This window comes from Triticum aestivum, chromosome 5D (genome assembly GCF_018294505.1).
Source record: "Triticum aestivum cultivar Chinese Spring chromosome 5D, IWGSC CS RefSeq v2.1, whole genome shotgun sequence".
Lineage (NCBI taxonomy): Eukaryota > Viridiplantae > Streptophyta > Magnoliopsida > Poales > Poaceae > Triticum > Triticum aestivum.
Genome location: NC_057808.1, coordinates 388,597,345 through 388,615,614, shown reverse-complemented (window position 1 = coordinate 388,615,614; position 18,270 = coordinate 388,597,345). Strand labels below are relative to the sequence as shown.

The window sequence follows — 18,270 nt, the reverse complement described above, 5'->3', positions numbered from 1 at the left end:
ACTAGGAAATGCACCTGCTAGCTAGCCGCCAGCAATTTCAGGGTAAAGCTTAGCAATGATTTCTTCCAAGTATGGATATAGACCGCGGAAATGTGGAATAGAGGGAGGCAAGAATGAGATATGTAGGTAGTTAAGCCACCCGGCCGTGGTCTGGTTGAGGACCAACTGCCAAGCCAGGCAGGTGATGGCATTCTCAGGCCTGCTGAGCACTGAACACTTGTTGTGTTGATAACAGCAAATGAGATCATGTCATGGGTTTTGCGACCATTTACTTCTGAGCACACAGTCGATGTTCATGACGTCGCAGTTGCCCGCGGATCCCAAGGCCTAAATTTGCTGGCTGGGATCTTGCCATCTTGGTGCTTGGATACACATGCGTACACATACAGACAGACAGACAGAGATATAGTACATTAGAGAAGATGCAGACAATGCATATCTTTCATCACTAGGGGAGTAGGGGTGGTAGCTTGACAGGGACCCGGCCCTCCGCAAGGCCACAACGCACAGGATAAGAGAGGACATGTGCTGTTCATCCAGCTACAGGATATGCAGTCCGGGGTCTGTTGGAGTGATGGCCTTGGCATCCTATGCTTGTCCCCTACGGCCCTACGCCCCCTCAGCTCTGCTCAAAAGGCCTAGCTAGCAAGTGGTCAAAAGCCTCAAAAAGGGAACAGTTGCTTGCACCTCAAGGTTCGAACTTGTCATCATCAATTCACCTGTTCATTCCTATATGTATATACAGGAAATGATTCATGTAAAAAAAACATCACAGTCAATCCGATCTATGATGATGATGACGATATTCGGTATATCATCTCCGTGCTGTAAGAGCAACTCCAACGCGCCGACCCATTTAGTCCGCGCGTGTCCGTTTGGGTCGGTGCGAACAGAAAAGTCGGCCCAACACGTCGATCCAAACAGACGCGCGTCCACTTCTCGTCCGCCTGCTGACCCATTCCTGCCCCAATTTTGAGCCTCATTTGCGTCGACGCGGACGCACACCTACTCCTCCCTCTGGCCCGCTAGTCGGTGGCACATTGGCCATCCTTTCCCACCCCATATCGACAGCAAACCCGCGCCCGTCCCCGCCCCGTCGCCGCCACCGCCCATTTTCCGGTGCCAACACACCTCCCGCAACGTCGCCACCTCGCACGTCGTCGCCACCACCGCTGCCTTGCCGCCGGGGCACCAAAGCTTCCCCCCCCCCCAACGCCGCCACGAGCAGGAAGCCACCTTCCCGCCTCGGCCAGCTCCTTCGTTCGACAACGCCCGCTGCCTCCCCGCCCCGTCGCCGCCACCACCAATTTCCGGTGCCAACACATCTCCTGCAACGCCGCCACCTCGCACGTCGTCGCCACCACCGCTGCCTTGCCGTCGGGGCACTAAAGCTCCCCCCCCCCCCCCCGACGACGCCACGAGCAGGAAGCCACCTTCCCGCCTCGGCCAGCTCCTTCGTTCGACAACGCCCGCTGCCTCCCCGCCCAGGCACACTCGTCAGACGCTGCCAGGCAAGCCACCTGGTCCAAGGGAGGCGCGCGTCTCTTCACTGGCCAGCTTCTTCGTCGACACCCGCAAGCTGTTCGACAGTTTGCCAAGGTACAAAATGGACTCTGCCGATGAGTTCTTTTTCCATAATTTCATTTGCGGCTCCGACGATCCCTCGTCCAATGATGAGGAGGAGATCTTGGCTGTCGTGTTGGTCCATGACCACCTTAATAGGCAGCGGCCGTTGTTCCGTGGCTCGATCCCGGGGCACCTTTCGGCGTTGAATCGCAACCGAGAGAGCGGCAATTTCCTTCTTTGGAAGGACTACTTTGACACAACCAACCCGTTGTTCAAACATTAGAAATTCCGGCGGCGTTTTCGTATGGATAGGCATCTTTTCAACCATATCAAAGAGGGGGTGGTCGGATACGATAATTATTTCGAGTGCAAAGATGATGCCCTTGGAAAGATTGGCTTCTCATCTTATCAAAAATGCACTGCAGCCATCCGGATGCTTGCATACGGAGTGCCCGATGATCTTATTGATGAGTACTAGATGCCTAGATTCCATGTACAAGTTCTGCAAGGCTGTGATTGCTGTGTTGGGCCCTGAGTACTTGAGAGAGTCGACTGCTCAAGATACAACCCGCTTGGTTGCGATGAATGTCAGCAGGGGCTTCCCAGGGATGCTTGGCAGCATAGACTGCATGCACTGGGAGTGGAAGAACTGCCCTTCTGCTTGGTAAGGGCAGTATAAGGGCCATATCAGGGCTTGCACTGTCATACTTGAGGCCATGACCTCACAAGATCTTTGGATCTGACACTCTTTCTCCGGCATGGCCGGATCGCACAATGATATCAACGTGCTTCAACGCTCACCGGTGTTTGCAAGGCTTGTCGAAGTCAACAACCTGACGGTGAATGTTACCATCAACGGCCACAACTACGACAAATGATACTACCTAGGTGACGGTATCTATCCTTAGTGGACCACTATTGTGAAGACAATCCCCAACTCTCGGAGAGAAGAGGAGAAGATTTGCCCAAGAGCAAGAGAGTGCTAGGAAGGACGTCGAGCGTGCCTTTGATGTTCTGCAATCTCGATGTGGCATCGTTCGGTATCCTACTAGGACTTTGAGCACCAAGAAGTTGTGGGAGGTGATGACTGCTTGTGTGATCATGCACAATATGATCGTAGAGGGTGAACGCGGAACGTATGTATGATCAAGAGTTTCAGTTTCAGGGTGAGAATGTTGTGCCTAAGCATGGAGGAGCGATAACATTTGCACAGTTCACCCCATTTCATCATGAAATGCGTGATTGAGAAACTCACATGCAGCTGCAAAATGATTTGGTTGAGCATATGTGGGCTCATGTTGGCAAGCAATAGATGTATCTTTTTTTCACATTTATTTGAGACAACTTAATTTTTATTCGGCTTGTAAAACTATGCTAAATTTATTTGGTTGTGAAACTATCCTATTTTTGTTTGCTTGTGAAACTATGTAAAATGTGTGCATATTTGTTGAAAACGGCGGCCACGCCGGCAAATATGGGTCGGCGCGTTGGACGCACTGCCGACCCAGAAAATAAACAGGGCGGACGCCGAGCGGGCAGCCGACCCAAACGGACAAAATCCCCGTCCATTTGGGTCGACGCGTTGGAGTTGCTCTAATTCCAGTGTTTTATATACCAAGCCAAGTTACTGCTATCTAACTTTTTCCAAAAAATAAAAAAAAAGGATTCTATGAAGCAACTTTGCGTGCAGGGGCCTGCAATGTGTGCCTCCTTAATTTCTGATCACCAAACCCTGACGGTTTCATCTCTGCTTCAGCCTTGCGGTATGCTGCTGGTATATCTGAGTGAAACGGAAGCCTGTGAAATGGGGGCCCAGAAAGCAACTGCACCATACTCTTGTGCCATTTGGAAGTCCATTTGTCTCTGAAAAACAGAAACGGCAGTGGCAGGGTTTGCCACTTGGAGCCTTCACGGATACGGCATAGGTAGGTAGTCTACAAGATAGGTAAAGGAATTATCATGGAAAGGAAGTTCCCAAGAACTGAACAATAACTTGCATTCAGAAGAAAAGGAAAAAATACATAGCAACAGAAGAAGAAAGATAGAAACCGTGCAGCTAATCAAGGGGAGATGCCCTTGGCTGCCAGCTGATGGCTGGCTTATCTTGCAAGGAAGGTGGTTGGTCACTGTAGCAAAGCTTAAAGCGGCCGGTGACGGTGGGTGAGTTCAGTCGCAGCTAGCGGTACTGGGCTGCCCGAGTAAAGCGGCCACGTCTGGATCTACCATGGCTAGCTGCCTAATTAACCCAGTGTTTATTATTGTGTCTAGTCATGTCGATTTACTGCTCAATCCCTCCCTGCTGTGTTTACAAATAGCCTGCCCTAGAGGTAAAAGCCATATAGCTAGCTTCTCTATGAGCATGAACCAACGCACACTGTGCTCGGATTCCACCGGACGAAGGTGAAAAATGTTGCCACTGTTACCCACTGCCCTTTTATATGTTTGCCGGTACTATATTTGGTGGGGGGGATCAGCCCGTATGTAGAGTATAATAAACTAGGCAGAGCCGCTGATGACAGGCTGCATATCTTATACTGCTACTACAGAACTGGTTTGGGGTTCAGAATTAGACAGGTCCTGACATATGCGTAGCTGAACAATTAATACAGAGGATCGGAGTTGGTTTCAGTCTTTCAGAGACTGAGCAGCGATTATATTTGTCACCCTGTTCCTGACATTATCTCCCAAGAATCGCAGTAAAAAAATAAGTTAGTCATGTACTGTACGTCACACAACATGCCTCTTGGTGCAGGCAGCGGCTGCCTGCCTCTGACATTCATTCACACTTAAAGCAAAATCCGTCGCATGTAGCTGCCACGAACCACACTTTATAGCAGTGAAAAAGGTCAAAACGCAACCGCGGAGCAGTTTAAAGTATACCACGGGGGATCGATCGGCCGATCCATGAGTTCAGTTTTATTATATAAGCTGGGTGGCGACGAGCAGCCGCTGTGCTGCCGCGCGTATTTTATAGTGCCGCTTCTTCTCCGTTGGGCTCGATCGGTCGACGTCGTCCTCACACAGCCGTCTGCAACTCCTTTCTTTTTTACTAAGATTAGTAATCCGGACGGTTAGTTTCTTCAGAATTATGTTATAGCCATTACAGTCTTGCGCACACTGATTGCCGGACCGGAGAATCTTAGTTGAAAAGCTGCCTGCATCGTGCACACAACATGCCTCCTGATGCAGGCAGCCACACCGGACCTGACACGCGGGCGCCATCGATAAGAACTGAAGAAACATACTACTGACAAATGTGCTGTTAATTACCACGATCGCACAGCGTTTGCCCGGCCATGCACGAGCTGTCTTTTAATTACCACAGGAAACGTAGTACTAGGTAGATAGAGATCCAGCCAAAGCTGCGTTTAATTACTCCCTCTGTTCTCAAATATAAGTCTTTATAAAGATTTCAACAAATGACTACATACGAAGTAAAATGAGTGAAACTACGCTATAAAATATATTTACATACATTCATATGTTGTTGTCCATTTGAAGTGACTAAAAAGACTTATATTTAAGAACGGAGGGAGTACTACTACAACCGCGATCACAGAGCATTTGCCTGTGCCTGGCCATGCATGGTGCCTCTTAATTACCGCAAGAAACTGCTGGAGGTCCAGGCAACGGCCGGAGGAAGAATTTCCTATTTTTTACCGTTGGAAAGTCTCGACGGAAAACGTTCTACCCACCCCCAGGATCCGAAGAATCTCGCGTGTCCTTGGGCCCCCATTTGACTCCGCCAATGCGAGTTTACTTTTTATCAACCTCCCTTCCTTCCTAACCGATTCTAAAATCATCTTAAAATAAAAAATGATCCTGAAAATCCACTGTGTCTCCGACGTGCCGTCACGACATACCTGCTGACCATTACTTTACTGTTTACCACCGGTATACCGGCATATCATATCGTCAACTGGTGACACCGCCGACAGTAAAAAAAGAAGTGAGGAGATTCCACGGACGAGTAGAAAAAGGCCGGAAAACTATGTAAAGAAAGGTAGATTCGGGGGGCGCATGATCTGATCTGCCGGCTGCCGGCGGCGTCAGCTCACCGGCTGCTCCTAGGAGCAGGACTGACTGATAAAAGCGCACCGAGGCCTGTTCCTCGGGGCAACAGCACCGCCGGTAACTGCAACTGCAAGTAACGAACAACCCATGTGACGCGGGCACCAACTTTAGCCCATCTCATCACTCATCACCGTGTGCCCGCCTTCTCCCAGAGGCAAGCCCATGTTTTGGGTCTGGGTTGGGTGAAGTGAAAGAAAATTATGTGTGCGGCTGCTACCAACAACTGAACTGAAGAAAAAAATCACTCGGTATGTATCAAGTTCTTGGACCTTGGTTTTCATGGCACTCAAGGCACCTAGTACTGACTATACGGTGTGGCAGACAGGTGGCCACATGTGGTGTGTGTTACTGCCGGCCAGTTACGGCTTGCAGTAAGGCCAGAAGCCGTGGTGACCAAATGCAGCACCGGACAAAAAGCCCCTGAGGGCAGACTCTGGACGATGGCCCTGTATACGTCGCCTGCATGCCGTCTGTTCCTACGACTGGAAGCTCTGGATTTATTTCACTTGTCATATACTCCACCGGCAACTTCAGAGAACCAGAGACTAACAACTGAATGGATGTTTTTCATCTGTGCGTGTGGATGAACATGGACAGAGGGGTTAACCAGCTACACAGTAGGTAGAATTTGCAGTACACTACATCATGCACACTGTTACGGTAGGGACAAATTAAGACTGCCGGATTTTGGAGGCGCGCACTGCGCAGTACGTGCAGGCTGTTACGGTAGAGACAAACCAAGATCTTCAGAAGAGAAAATAATTCACCACTGGACCGGCCGGAGAAGAGAAAAGGAGAGAGGGGGAAGGAAGCTGTGTCATGTCCCGATTAGCATGGAAGATTCTCCGTGTCTGTTCTCTCTCGGCATCGGGCCGGACAGCGGCGCCACCAGAAAGCACACCCGCCACACCCAAATCTCCATGGATTACCGGACATGGCATCCGAATTAATTTGCGAGAAACGGTGGATCTATCCACCCGAATTGATTAGTCGCCTCGTCTCGCCCTTCACGCAGCAGCAGCAGCAGACAGCCGGCCGCGCGCATCCGCCATGGATGTTCTGGGCGGCGATCGATTAGCAACAAGAGGATTCTGGCTGAATTGGAACACAGAGGAACTGAAGATAATTGCACAATTCTGGTACTGGCTATCATAATTAATTAATTAATTTACCAGGATCTCTCTGAATTTTCTTACAACCTTCTTCCGCCCTTAACCACTTCCGCCCAGTAATTAACAACCTACCTTATTATACAGCTTGCATGAGAATTTCACAGAGCCATGGCAGAAGGAAGCACGCATACTACTACAAAGAACAACACCTTATTTATGTATATGATGAGACTGACTCATAATTTACCATGGCCACGAACCCAGGAGAGGAGAGGAGAAGAGGAAGAAGCAAGCGGACTGGGAGAATTCTCCAGGAGATCAATCGGCCGAACCGGGACGGGCATGGGCGTCGACCAGATCGCAGCATCACCATCACGACGCCCGGATCCGCTTCTCGGCGGTCACGGGCATGGGCATCGACCGGAACACGGTGGAGAGGTCCCGCGGGACGGCGAGGCACACCCGCGCCGTCGTCGTCGCCGTCAGCGTCGGCCGCGACTTCCGCTTCAGCGCCGGAAGCCGGGGCACCGGCGGCTTGCGCGGCGCCGCTGGGCACTCCTCGGGCAGCAGGATCCTGCACTCCTTCGACGTCGGCGTCGACGGGTCCTTCTCCTCCGCCGCCGCTGTGGCCTCCGTCTTGCCCTCCGCTGCCGCCGACTCCTGCGTGGACGACGCCGGCGACGGCGAGGCCGAGGCAGCGTCGGAGGGGGCCAAAGGCGCCGTCTTGATCGGCGGCAGCGACGGCAGGGACTCGTCGGCGGAGGAGGCCATTGCTGTCGGCCGGATCGGCGGTGAAATTCGCGGCGCGAGTGGGTGTGGAAGGAATGGGATCGAATTCTTGTTCTCTGGTGGGTGCAGGAGGTGGGTCAAAAAAAGAAGCGAGGAAAGAGAGAGGTTGGGGCTGTAGGCCTGTAGCGCCAAGGGGTTAAATAGTAGCGGCACCGAATAGGGGAGGGAGACAGGGAGGCGAAAGAAAATAAAGGCATTTATGAAGGGTGTAATTGCAAACTTTGTGGGGGGTTTAGTTTGCCATGAGTTATGTCCTTATTCACTGCTGACAGCGAGTGGTGCTGTTTATTACAAGGAGTGAATTTTACTTAAGTACTAGGAGGAGGCAAGACTTTTGTGCATTTTACAAATGGGTCCTCAAATTCTCGGGACCTATTTGGTTTGCAATGTCACATATCACACTTGAATCATGCAATTTGTATCATATTCGTTTGATCGCATCACAAGAAAAAATAAAGAATTCTTTCTAAAAACATATGAATCAATAGGAATTCTGCGGGTGTCGTAAAATAGAGCACAACCTCGGTTACTTCCTGCCATCTCAATAGCAATATATATATATATATATATATATATATATATATATATATATATATATATATATATATATATATATATATATATCTGTATAATGCACCCCCAACTATTACTAGCATGACACAACATCCACACATTTGATATACATGTATGAACCTCCAATGAATCCAAGTAAGTATCCCCCCCCCCCCCCCGCGACACTATTTTTGATAGTGTTTTAGCGCACATAAAAAGCAACCATAAATTTCTAGTAATGCCCAACGAAACTGGATGAGCCATATCCTATCTAGCCTGTACTGAATTTTGCGTCTAGCTCCTAGATATATGCGGTGGAAAAACTATTAATATTGGGAGAACATTGCAATTCTTTTTTGGAAGTTGAAAGGTTAGAGCAGCATGTACATTTGGTGTGACAAACTAGGGTGGCCTCACTGGCAGGGATTAATAGCTATGTTCTGAATCGTTCTTAACGGGCAGTGACAACCAGTACTTATCATGAAAAAGGTCGGAGGTAGAAAAATGGCATGCAGCTTATGCATTGTTATGAGGAACTTAGAGTGTGGGGTGGCCTGGCATGCATATTAATAGTTGTGTTCTAAATTGTTCTTAACTGGTGGTGATAATAGTAATATTTATTACTATATAAGTAAATTTCACTCAAGTTTAGCTACAAAGGTGACACAAATATATAAACCCCAACTTTTCTTTTCATCTCAAGATCACGAAATAAATGTTTGTAAATATCCATATACTCACGCACAAACCCCGACTTTTCTTTTCATCTCAAGATCACGGAATAAATGTCTGTATATATATCCAAATAACTCAAGCCAACTTTTAATAGCATTACACACCATCCGCATTGTCGGTATATCTATATCCATCTCCAACGAATCCAATACTTACTCCCTTCGTTTTCACGGACTGTTGCTCACCACGTATAACAAGTAGCCAGAATATTCATGTCACGTCTCGCCAAAACGGATGACAGTGTATCCGATCTAGCATGCATTAAATTCCGCGCATGTCCCATAGATACGTGCCGCGGACAAAACTAATATTGTGAGAGCCTTTGCATTTTTGTTTGGAAGTTGAAAAGGTGGTAGGTAGCAAAATGGCATGTAGCATGTACATTGTTGTGATGAGCTAGAGCATGGGGCTGGGCTGGCAGTTGGGTATTAATAGTGGTGTTTTGAATTGTTCTAAAGTGATGGTCACAACTAGTAATGTTTTTACCACATGAGAAATTTTCACTTAAGTTCGTCTACGAAGGTGACACAAATACAAAAACCTATCCCGTTAAAACAATCGAAATCTATATACTTATTTCCATATAATACCATGGAATAAATGTATGTACATATCCCTACAATTGACCCCCCCCCCCCCCCCCGAACTTTTAATAGCACTACTTACCTTCCATATTGTCGGTATGTTTATATCCAGCTCTAATAAATCCTATAATTTGCCCCCTTCATATCACAAACAATTTGTCGACGTGTGTAACAACTGGGAAGAAAACTCATGGAACGTCCCACCAAAACGGATGACGACTTATCCTATCTAGCGTGCACTAAAATTTGACGCCTAGCCCATAGATATGCTTGACGAAAAAAATTAATATTGTGACAACATTTGCATTTTTCTTTCAAAGTCAAAAAGGTTGTAGGTAGCCAAATGGCATGTAGCATATGCATTGTTGCAAGGAACTAGAGTTTTGGGGTGGCCTGGCGGGGGGGGGGGGGGCGATTATGGTTGTTTTCTGAATTAAATTTAACTTAAGTTCAGCTCCATCCGTTTCACAGACCGTTTGTCAACAAGTATAACAAGTAGCCAGAATGTTCATGCAATGTCCCGCCATACGGATGACACCTTATCCTATCTAGCATGCATTAAATTTCACGCGTGGTGGACAAAATTAATATTGCGAGAACATTTGCATTTTTCTTTGGAAGTCGAAAAGGTAGTAGGTAGCAAAATGACATGCATCATGTACATTGTTGCGATGAATTAGAGCGTGGGGGTGGCTTGCCGTCGGCGATTAATAGCGATGTTCTGGATTGTCCTCAAGTACTGGTGACAACTAGTAATATATTTACTACATGAGGAAATTTCCCTTAAGCTCATCTACGGAAGTGACACGAATACACAAACCTAATTCGCTAAAACAATTCAAACGATGTACTTATCTCCTTCTCACTAACACAAAATAAATGTTTTATACATCCGTACAATTCACCCAAACTTGTAATAGCATTACGCACTATCCGCATTGTCGGTATTATCAATATCCGTCTCTAACGAATCCTATAGTTACCCCTTCATTTCAAAGACAATTTGTCGGCAAGTGTAACAACTGGCAAGAAAGTTCATGTACCGTCCCGCCAAAACAGATGACATCTTATCAGATGGTGACAACCAACACGTAATATCATGAAATTTTTTCACTTAAGTTCAGCTACTAAGGTGACACAAATAAACTAACTCGCTAAAATAACCGAAATCGATATACTTCTTTCCTTCCAATACCACGGAATAAATGTCTCTACATATCCGTACAATTGACCCCAACTTTTTATACCATTACTTACCATACATATTGTCGGTATGTCTATATCTAGCTCTAACGAATTCTATAATTGTCCCCTTGCTTTCACAGACAGTTTGACGGCAAGTGTAACAAATGGGAAGAAAATTCATGCAAGGTCCCACCAAAATGGATGACACTTTATCCTATCTAGCATGCATTAAATTTCGCGTGTAGCCCCTAGATACGCGCCATGGACAAAATTAAGCGTGGGGTGGACTAGCAGGCAGTGATTAATAGTTGTGTTCTACATTGTTCTTAACTAGTGGTGACAATTCACTTAAGTTCACATACGAAGGGGACACAAATACATAAACCTAATTCGCTAAAACAATTGAAATTGATATTTTTTCATCTCACTATCACAAAAAATGTCTGCACATATCCATATAATTCACCCACTTGTAATTGCATTGCACACCATCAGCATTATTGTCAGTGTATCCCCATCGATATCTAACGAATCCAATACTTACTCCTTCCGTTTCATAAACAGTTTGTCAGCAAGTGTAACAAGTAGCCAGCGTATTCATGTAGCGTCCCGCCAAAACGGATGGCATCTTATCCTATCTAGCATGCATCAAATTATGTGGATGGCCCATAGATACGCTTGGTGAACAAAATTAATATTAAGAGAACATTTGCACCTTTTTTTCTTTGGAAGTCGAAAAGGTGGTTGGTAGCAAAATGGCATCTAGCATGTACATTGTCGCGAGGAACTAGAGTGTGAGGGTGGACACGCTGACGGGGATTAATAGTGGTGTTTTGATCTGTTCTGAAGTGATGGTGACAACAAGTAATATTTTTCACTACATGAGTAAATTTCACTTAAGTTCAACTACGAAAGTGACTCGAATTCGCAAACCTAATTCGCTAAAACATTGAAGTTGGTAATACTTCTTTTCATCTCAATACCACCATAATAAATGTTTGTATATATCCATATAATTCACCCCAACTTTTAATAGCATTATACACCATCTGCATTGTCGGTATATCTATATCCAGCTCTAACGAATCCAATACTTACTCCCTCTATTCCACAAATTGTCTGCCAGCAGGGTGCAACCAATAGCCAAGGAATTCATGTAAGGCCCGCCAAAATGGATGACGCCTTATCCTATCTAGCGTGCATTATGTTCAGCGCCAACTCCTAGATACACATGCTAGACAAAATTAACAGTGTAAGAACATTGCATCCTTTATGTCTGGAAAGGAGGAAGGTAGAAATATGGCATGTAGCATGTGCATTGTTGTGAGGAACTAGAGTGTGGTGAGGCGCCCTGAAGAGCGGGGATTAATAATTGAGTTTTGAATTATTCTTTACCAATGGTGTCATTTTTGTTACAAATTTACTCATGTTGATTATTGCATGAGTGAATTTCACTTACGTAGGTGGCAATTTATTTTGTATTGTACAAACGAATCTTTGCATTCTCAACCAGATAGTTTCCATGAACTGGCTATGAAGCACAAATTACGGCAAATATCTTATTGCTAGTCCACCACATCGATTAAAATACCCATAGTGTACGTATGAGAGAAAGGCTAGGCAAGTGCCATCTTTGCCTCTCTCATGATAAGGAGTTTCCCTCACTCCACCTACTCATCATCGACGAGTCAGTGGGTCCCTGCCTCTTCTGTCGATCGGCCAGGCGATTGGAGGGGATGTGGGCCCTGGATCTGCCTTTGGCATTATAGATAGGTCGTCTAGGGTTAGGCTAGGCTTCTTCGGTAGCGGCACGGTGGGGGCAACGATGTCATCGAGTGGAATAAGTCCCCCCCCATCTCTTTTGTCCATCGCGTCGGTGGTGATTTTGTCGATGGCATGGAGGAGGGCGGAGCGTGCTTTGGTCGCCATCATGCAGGGGCGGTGGATTTGGTGGTTCCAGATGTCAGCGTCAAGGCGGGGGATGGCGCTTGTACAATGGAGTTTTGTTCCGTTGCCCCTTCCTCGTCGCAGCAACACTCTTCTGTCGTTGCGGAACTCCTAGGGGTCTTGTGCACGTGGCGCTGCTGTGTTGGATCGGCCAGTGCATCTGTTTCGGGTGGCGACGACTTCGCTTCAAGGGCGTTGGTCCTCCAGGGCCTAGGTACGACGGCTTCCCATGTGCCACATTATTCGAGGCGCGCCACCGGCCTGCTCGGGAGGCTGGAGTTGGCCGGTTCCTTTGCAAGGGTTTTTGTAATTTCCATTTTTGATCAAAGTTTTTTTTACCACTACACTAGATAGTTTAATAGATTGAGGGGTTCCTTTGCAAAAAAGGGAGGGCGAATCCCAAATTCACAATGAGGCACCTAACAAAAGCCCGTATAATTAATTGCCCGCCTCCATCTCACGGACGGATTCTCATCACCTATGGAAGCCCAATGACGCCACCACATGCTTATCCTCTCTAAGCTTTGAATCAAATTCGGCGTCCCGCTAATAATACAGCTACTGTACGCCAATACACGGACAAAATACTGGCTAATTCCTTTTTTTTTCTTGAATATGCACGAGCGTGTATATCATATATTAAAGAAGAAAGGCAAAGGTTGCCTCCACCATGTTTTACAAAGCTTCCGTTACAATTACCCTTCCCTACGCGCCCACCTCTCTAAGCTATCAAAGAAGGGTCCAATGTCCCCCTTAAACTTGCCGGCTAGCGACCATATCTTATTCCTCAAGAGCGTTTCTTGGATCCTCTTCTCTTTCGGTGGAAAAGTGGCCGGGGATGGTCGTCTGTCTAGGCGCGAATTGAATTCGGTGTACGTATGTATGTCCAGCTAATACAGTAGTGTTGTATCCCCGCAAAAAAAAAATACAGTAGTGTTGTACACCGATACTACACGCGCGGCGGACAAAATGCTTACTGGCTAATTCCGCCATGACCAGTTTTGGACCCTCTCCTAGTGCTTTCGGTGGAAAAGGAGAGCGCGTACTACACAGCTAGCGAGACGGCACGTAGCAGCGGCGCCGCGTGTGTGTGTGTGCACTGGCCGTTGATGTGAGGGCCGGCGGTTTCCGTTACTAGTAGGGGTGTCTGTCTCGTCCCCGGTTGCGGCCTGGCCTGGCCGGGATTAATGTGCCGCGGTGGGCGGTGGTACGCAACAAAAAGTGGGTGGCGATGAGGCGGTGGAAAAGGCAACGCACAGTGGGGGGTTTGGCCTTGGCTCGGGCTGGCGCCACGCCGCGCTGCAGCGGAGGCAGCAGCAATTGGAAGGTAGCGGCGGGGGCTGCTGGCGGTAGGCCGCATGGGACGAGCTAGGAGGAAACGGACAAGGAACGGGGGGAAGGAAAGGGAAGAAGAGCGGTGCGGGGACGGCGCTTTCTTCTGCGGTCGCAGCTTCTTCAGAGCGGCCGCCACCTTCCCCGGTCGGTCATGCCCTCGGGCCCCGGCGTCGGTCAGGGGTGGGGGGCGGCCGTGCACGGTCCCGACCGGGATGGGATTGCGTGGTGGACGGACGGACCAGCGCCGGCTGCGTGCCGCGTACGTCTGCTGAGCGGCAGCCGGCATCCTGCATGGGATGGGGCCGGGGGGTTGTTTCCCCTCGTGGGTTTGTTTCAGTGAGTGATTGCTTGGAGGTGTGACAATTGGTGCCTAGACAGCCGGCCAGGGTCGGATTGGTGGCGGGATCTCCAGTTCAAGTTTCTAGCTTCCAAGGGAAGCCAACTGAAAAAACACTTCCAACGGAAGCAATGTTTTATTCTAGTGATTAGTAAATAGTTAACTAATCAACAAATTAACCTGTTTATTAGAGGAATTTCGTAAGGGCTTCTCCTGCCATTGCACCTTAAACGGCCACTCTGAAATCGGACGGAGGCCTTTCAAGGCTATCTCTCAAGTTTTCCACAACTCAATAGTTCAAACTCGTAAATTTGACGAAATTTAGATTAGTTTGTTATAGTACATGCAATTTTGATGAATTTAACCAGTTCAATATATATTACATCCAAACTACTCGAAATTAACCTAAAATAGAGAGCGGGTGGTGACCTCATAGACATGGCCTCTGAGGCCGTCGGGACTACCATCGTTGTCGTCGTCGTGGCAGTTGCGAAAGCCGTCCCAACCGCCGCAGCATATGCTCCCGGTCATGGCATCGTGCTAGAATTGTAGTCATCGTGCATTAGCCTCCTCCTTGTGTCGCGCCTTCTCCTCCTTTTGGCGTAGCTCGCATTCTGACTCGGTCACCCCGAGCTGGAGGAGGTCTTGGCTTATCCAGCTCCTCAAAGCCTACTCCAGCGTCATCTTCTTCTTTCCCATCGCGGCGGACCAATGACCGAAAGCGGTTTGGTCGACGACGGCTAGGGTTTTGGGAGGGGAGTGGTGAAATGAGGGGCGTGGTCCGGTTAAAAGAGGTGGGGGATCGACGGCGGCTAGGATTTTGGGAGGGGAGTGGTGACAGTGAGTGCGGGGTCCGGTTAAAAAGAGGCAGAGGATCGGCTCCGGCTAGGATTTTGGGAGGGGAGTGGTCACAGTGCGTGCGGGGTCCGGTTAAAAAGAGGCAGAGGATCGGCTGCGGCTAGGATTTTAGGAGGGGAGTGGTGACAGTGAGTGCGGGGTCCAGTTAAAAAGAAGCGGGGGATCGGCTGCGGCTAGGATTTTGGGAGGGGAGTGGTGACATTGAGGGGCGGGGTCCAGTTAAAAAGAAGCGGGGGATTGGCTGTCGGGGCGATGTGGTGGATGTCCGGACTTGCCTAAACCGTCCCTCGAGTTGGGGACGGACTACAGAATTTGGACGTCCGCTCGCGTCTGATCCATTATAAGTGTATGCCTTGGAGGCCTAAAAGTATCTATACCGTCCGATTCAAACTTGTACGGGAGAAACGAGTATCCGCGTTGAAGTTGCCCTAAGGTCTCTCCTAATCAAGGGCCAACATCTCCTACCGTCTTAGGCACGCACGTGCTGGGAAGAAGTTCGAGCACCAACTGACCAAATGATATGTGATATCAGATGTATGAGAAAAATTGAGAAATCATCATTCAACAAGAGGATGTGTGCTGTAAAATGCACTATCGAGATAGATGTGATAACAACGGAAGAAATTAGATCATGACATTTAATTTTGTAACATGCTTTGACACGAAGCGTGCCTCATTCCACACCGAAATAAAATATGCATACTCGACTTAATTATGCCTCTTTCCCTTTGATTCACAGGAAAACATGAGGAAAAAGTAGGGAAAAAATATCTTCATTGGCACTATTTATCTCTGCTTTCCATGAAAAGTAAAATAATAGGATTTTCCCCCATTTTATCCAGCGTTGAGCAAAAAAATGTGAACTCTCTGACATACTTGCAAAATTTCTATTCATGAAGAATGAGGTGAAGACCTTGATAAGCAATGTAAATGAAGGATATAGAAATACAAGGGAGAGAACCAACATGTGGTTCGATGGTTCAGGGGTTGATTATACAATCAAACAGCCACAGACCAAAGCACAGGTTTGGCGATCTATAAGTCTCATTGTGGCGAAATATTCACGACCCCTGCCTTGAGTAGGCGTTGTGTGAATGTGTGACAGTAAGAAAGGTGGCCTGCTTGTATGTCTACATTATACTTAGTGTCTCTTAGAGAAAGAGGAATACCTTCCTAAAAAAACAGACACTCCACTAAAAGCATTGGAAAATTACTGATATAATTTCCAACCGCTTTTATCCGGAAATGATCAACCGAATCAGACATAGGTGACTCAGGACCAACCATCTCAAATTAAACACCACCTACAAGGATGGAATGCTTTTCATCCATTCGCACCGATGGTGACTGCCGTGAGTGGGCGCCACAATGGATTGCCTTTTAAGCTAAGCTTTTCTTCTTTTTGGTGCTAGCTGCTGCTGGTACGGACTAAACTCGGTTTGCGGTGCACGGGAATGGGAATGGGAAATAGTGGGCTGAATAATTAAGCTTTTGATCCCTTGCTTTGGCACTCTAGGCCTCTTCTAGGTAGGGGGGAATGGGAAAAGGAGAGGCCGTGAGATTCGGATTAAACCCACAAAACATGCCTACAAATAAAAAGCAAAGCCTACCACATTTCGAATTAAAGGTCGTACAGTAATAGTGAAGCATATATACACTCTTTTCATTTCTCCATCCCAATCAATCAAGCATGGGAATGGGATGAAATTCCCTAGTCTAGTCTAGTCTCGAGTCCCAACCCAACCCAGCCCATACATACTACTCCCATTCCAAGCGTGCGTCCGGACTCCGGACCCCAGAAGGCACCGAAACTACCTACCTAGCCGACGGTGGGAGCGAGAGAAGGGCTGAATTGTGAGAGAACTACGCAGAGTGCCACTGGCTTGCGGTGGAAGGGAAGGGAAGGGAAGGGAAGGAAGAGCGGCGGCAGATCTGGTAGGTGGCGAGGCTATCTCCCGAGCTCGGAAGCTGATGATTCCGTCACATGGGCCATGCTGGGTTGGAAGGGTCCGTGCTGAGACAATTTTTGCTGTTCCCAATCTTGGATGGACTACATCGCGTCCTCATCCATGCAACGCAACCGACGGGACAAGATTGTCCGAAGCAATTCATTTCACGCCGTGTGATCATTCATGGAAGGAGAAGCTGGCGGGCGGGCGCTCACAAGTCGCCGCAGTGATAAACTCCATGCACGAACGCGGCAGTAAAACTGTGCGTGCAGCAGTGTACCGTGTTGATGTATCACCCATGCATGTGGAGTGTGTGCACAGTGGTAACAAATGTACTAGTACTACTGTATTGCCACTGGCTAGATACGGGCGGATCATGTGGATCCGCAAGCCGCACCCTGCGCAGAGTTTAATACGCGGGTTTGGAAGGCGGATCGATGCCGCTTCCGTCTTGTAGGCATGCATGCATGCATTCTCTCGAGACACCTCATGCACCGGCACCAATCATGTGGGCCATGTGGCGTGCACGATCCCATGCATGCACATGCGAGTTCGTGCGCCTTCGCGTGCCCATCCTCGATGGAAGGATCCGATGGACCATGCATGTGGATAAGCGATTTGTTTAAGCGGCTAAACAAGCCGCCTAACGTGCCATGGTACGTACGTACGTGAACAGGTATGCTCCGCCCATAGAAAAATATATATACGACGATTGAACTCTTGGCAATGGCCCCTCCACCGATCCTCTGTCGTGCAGGGGGCTGCGCAGCGGATCGTGGCCTGCATGTGCTCGCCGCTTAACTGGCCGCAACAGGGTGAAAGACATTCCTGTTAAAAGAATCTGTAACCATGGTGGAGTCAAACTCTTATCCAGCCTATGCCCAAACTGCCCTCTGCATCCGGGCAAATAATAAGCACAGCTTCGCTGACGAGTATTCTGTCGGCGAAGGTTTTTGCTGACAGAACACGGCTAGCCCTAATTAGTATTGCCGACAAATGGCACTTCTTCGCCGACATTTCATTTGTCGGCACTTCTTGATGTTTAATTTGGAAGACCAAAATAAAATCGAATGCTTTTTGTAAGGGATTGCCAAGAGGGTAAACCTGATATTTTTTATCCATCGATAGTTTTTCTCTAACGGGGTATATACACCCACGAGTCACAAGAACACTATGGTGGCGTTGGGTCCTAGCTTTACCTTATCCCAGCCAGCTACTTGCTAACATATCACGCGGATTGGCGTTTT

General features: G+C 48.0%; 1 protein-coding gene across 1 annotated transcript; it reads right to left on the bottom strand.

Annotated features, from left to right (window-relative positions):
* Positions 1–6,780: 6,780 nt before the first annotated feature.
* On the bottom strand, positions 6,781–7,645 carry LOC123125054 (cyclin-dependent protein kinase inhibitor SMR6). The gene has a single exon (XM_044545587.1). The coding sequence runs from the start codon at positions 7,521–7,523 to the stop codon at positions 7,125–7,127; it is 399 nt and encodes a 132-aa protein (XP_044401522.1). The 5' UTR covers positions 7,524–7,645; the 3' UTR covers positions 6,781–7,124.
* Between the last annotated feature and the right edge of the window lie 10,625 nt (positions 7,646–18,270).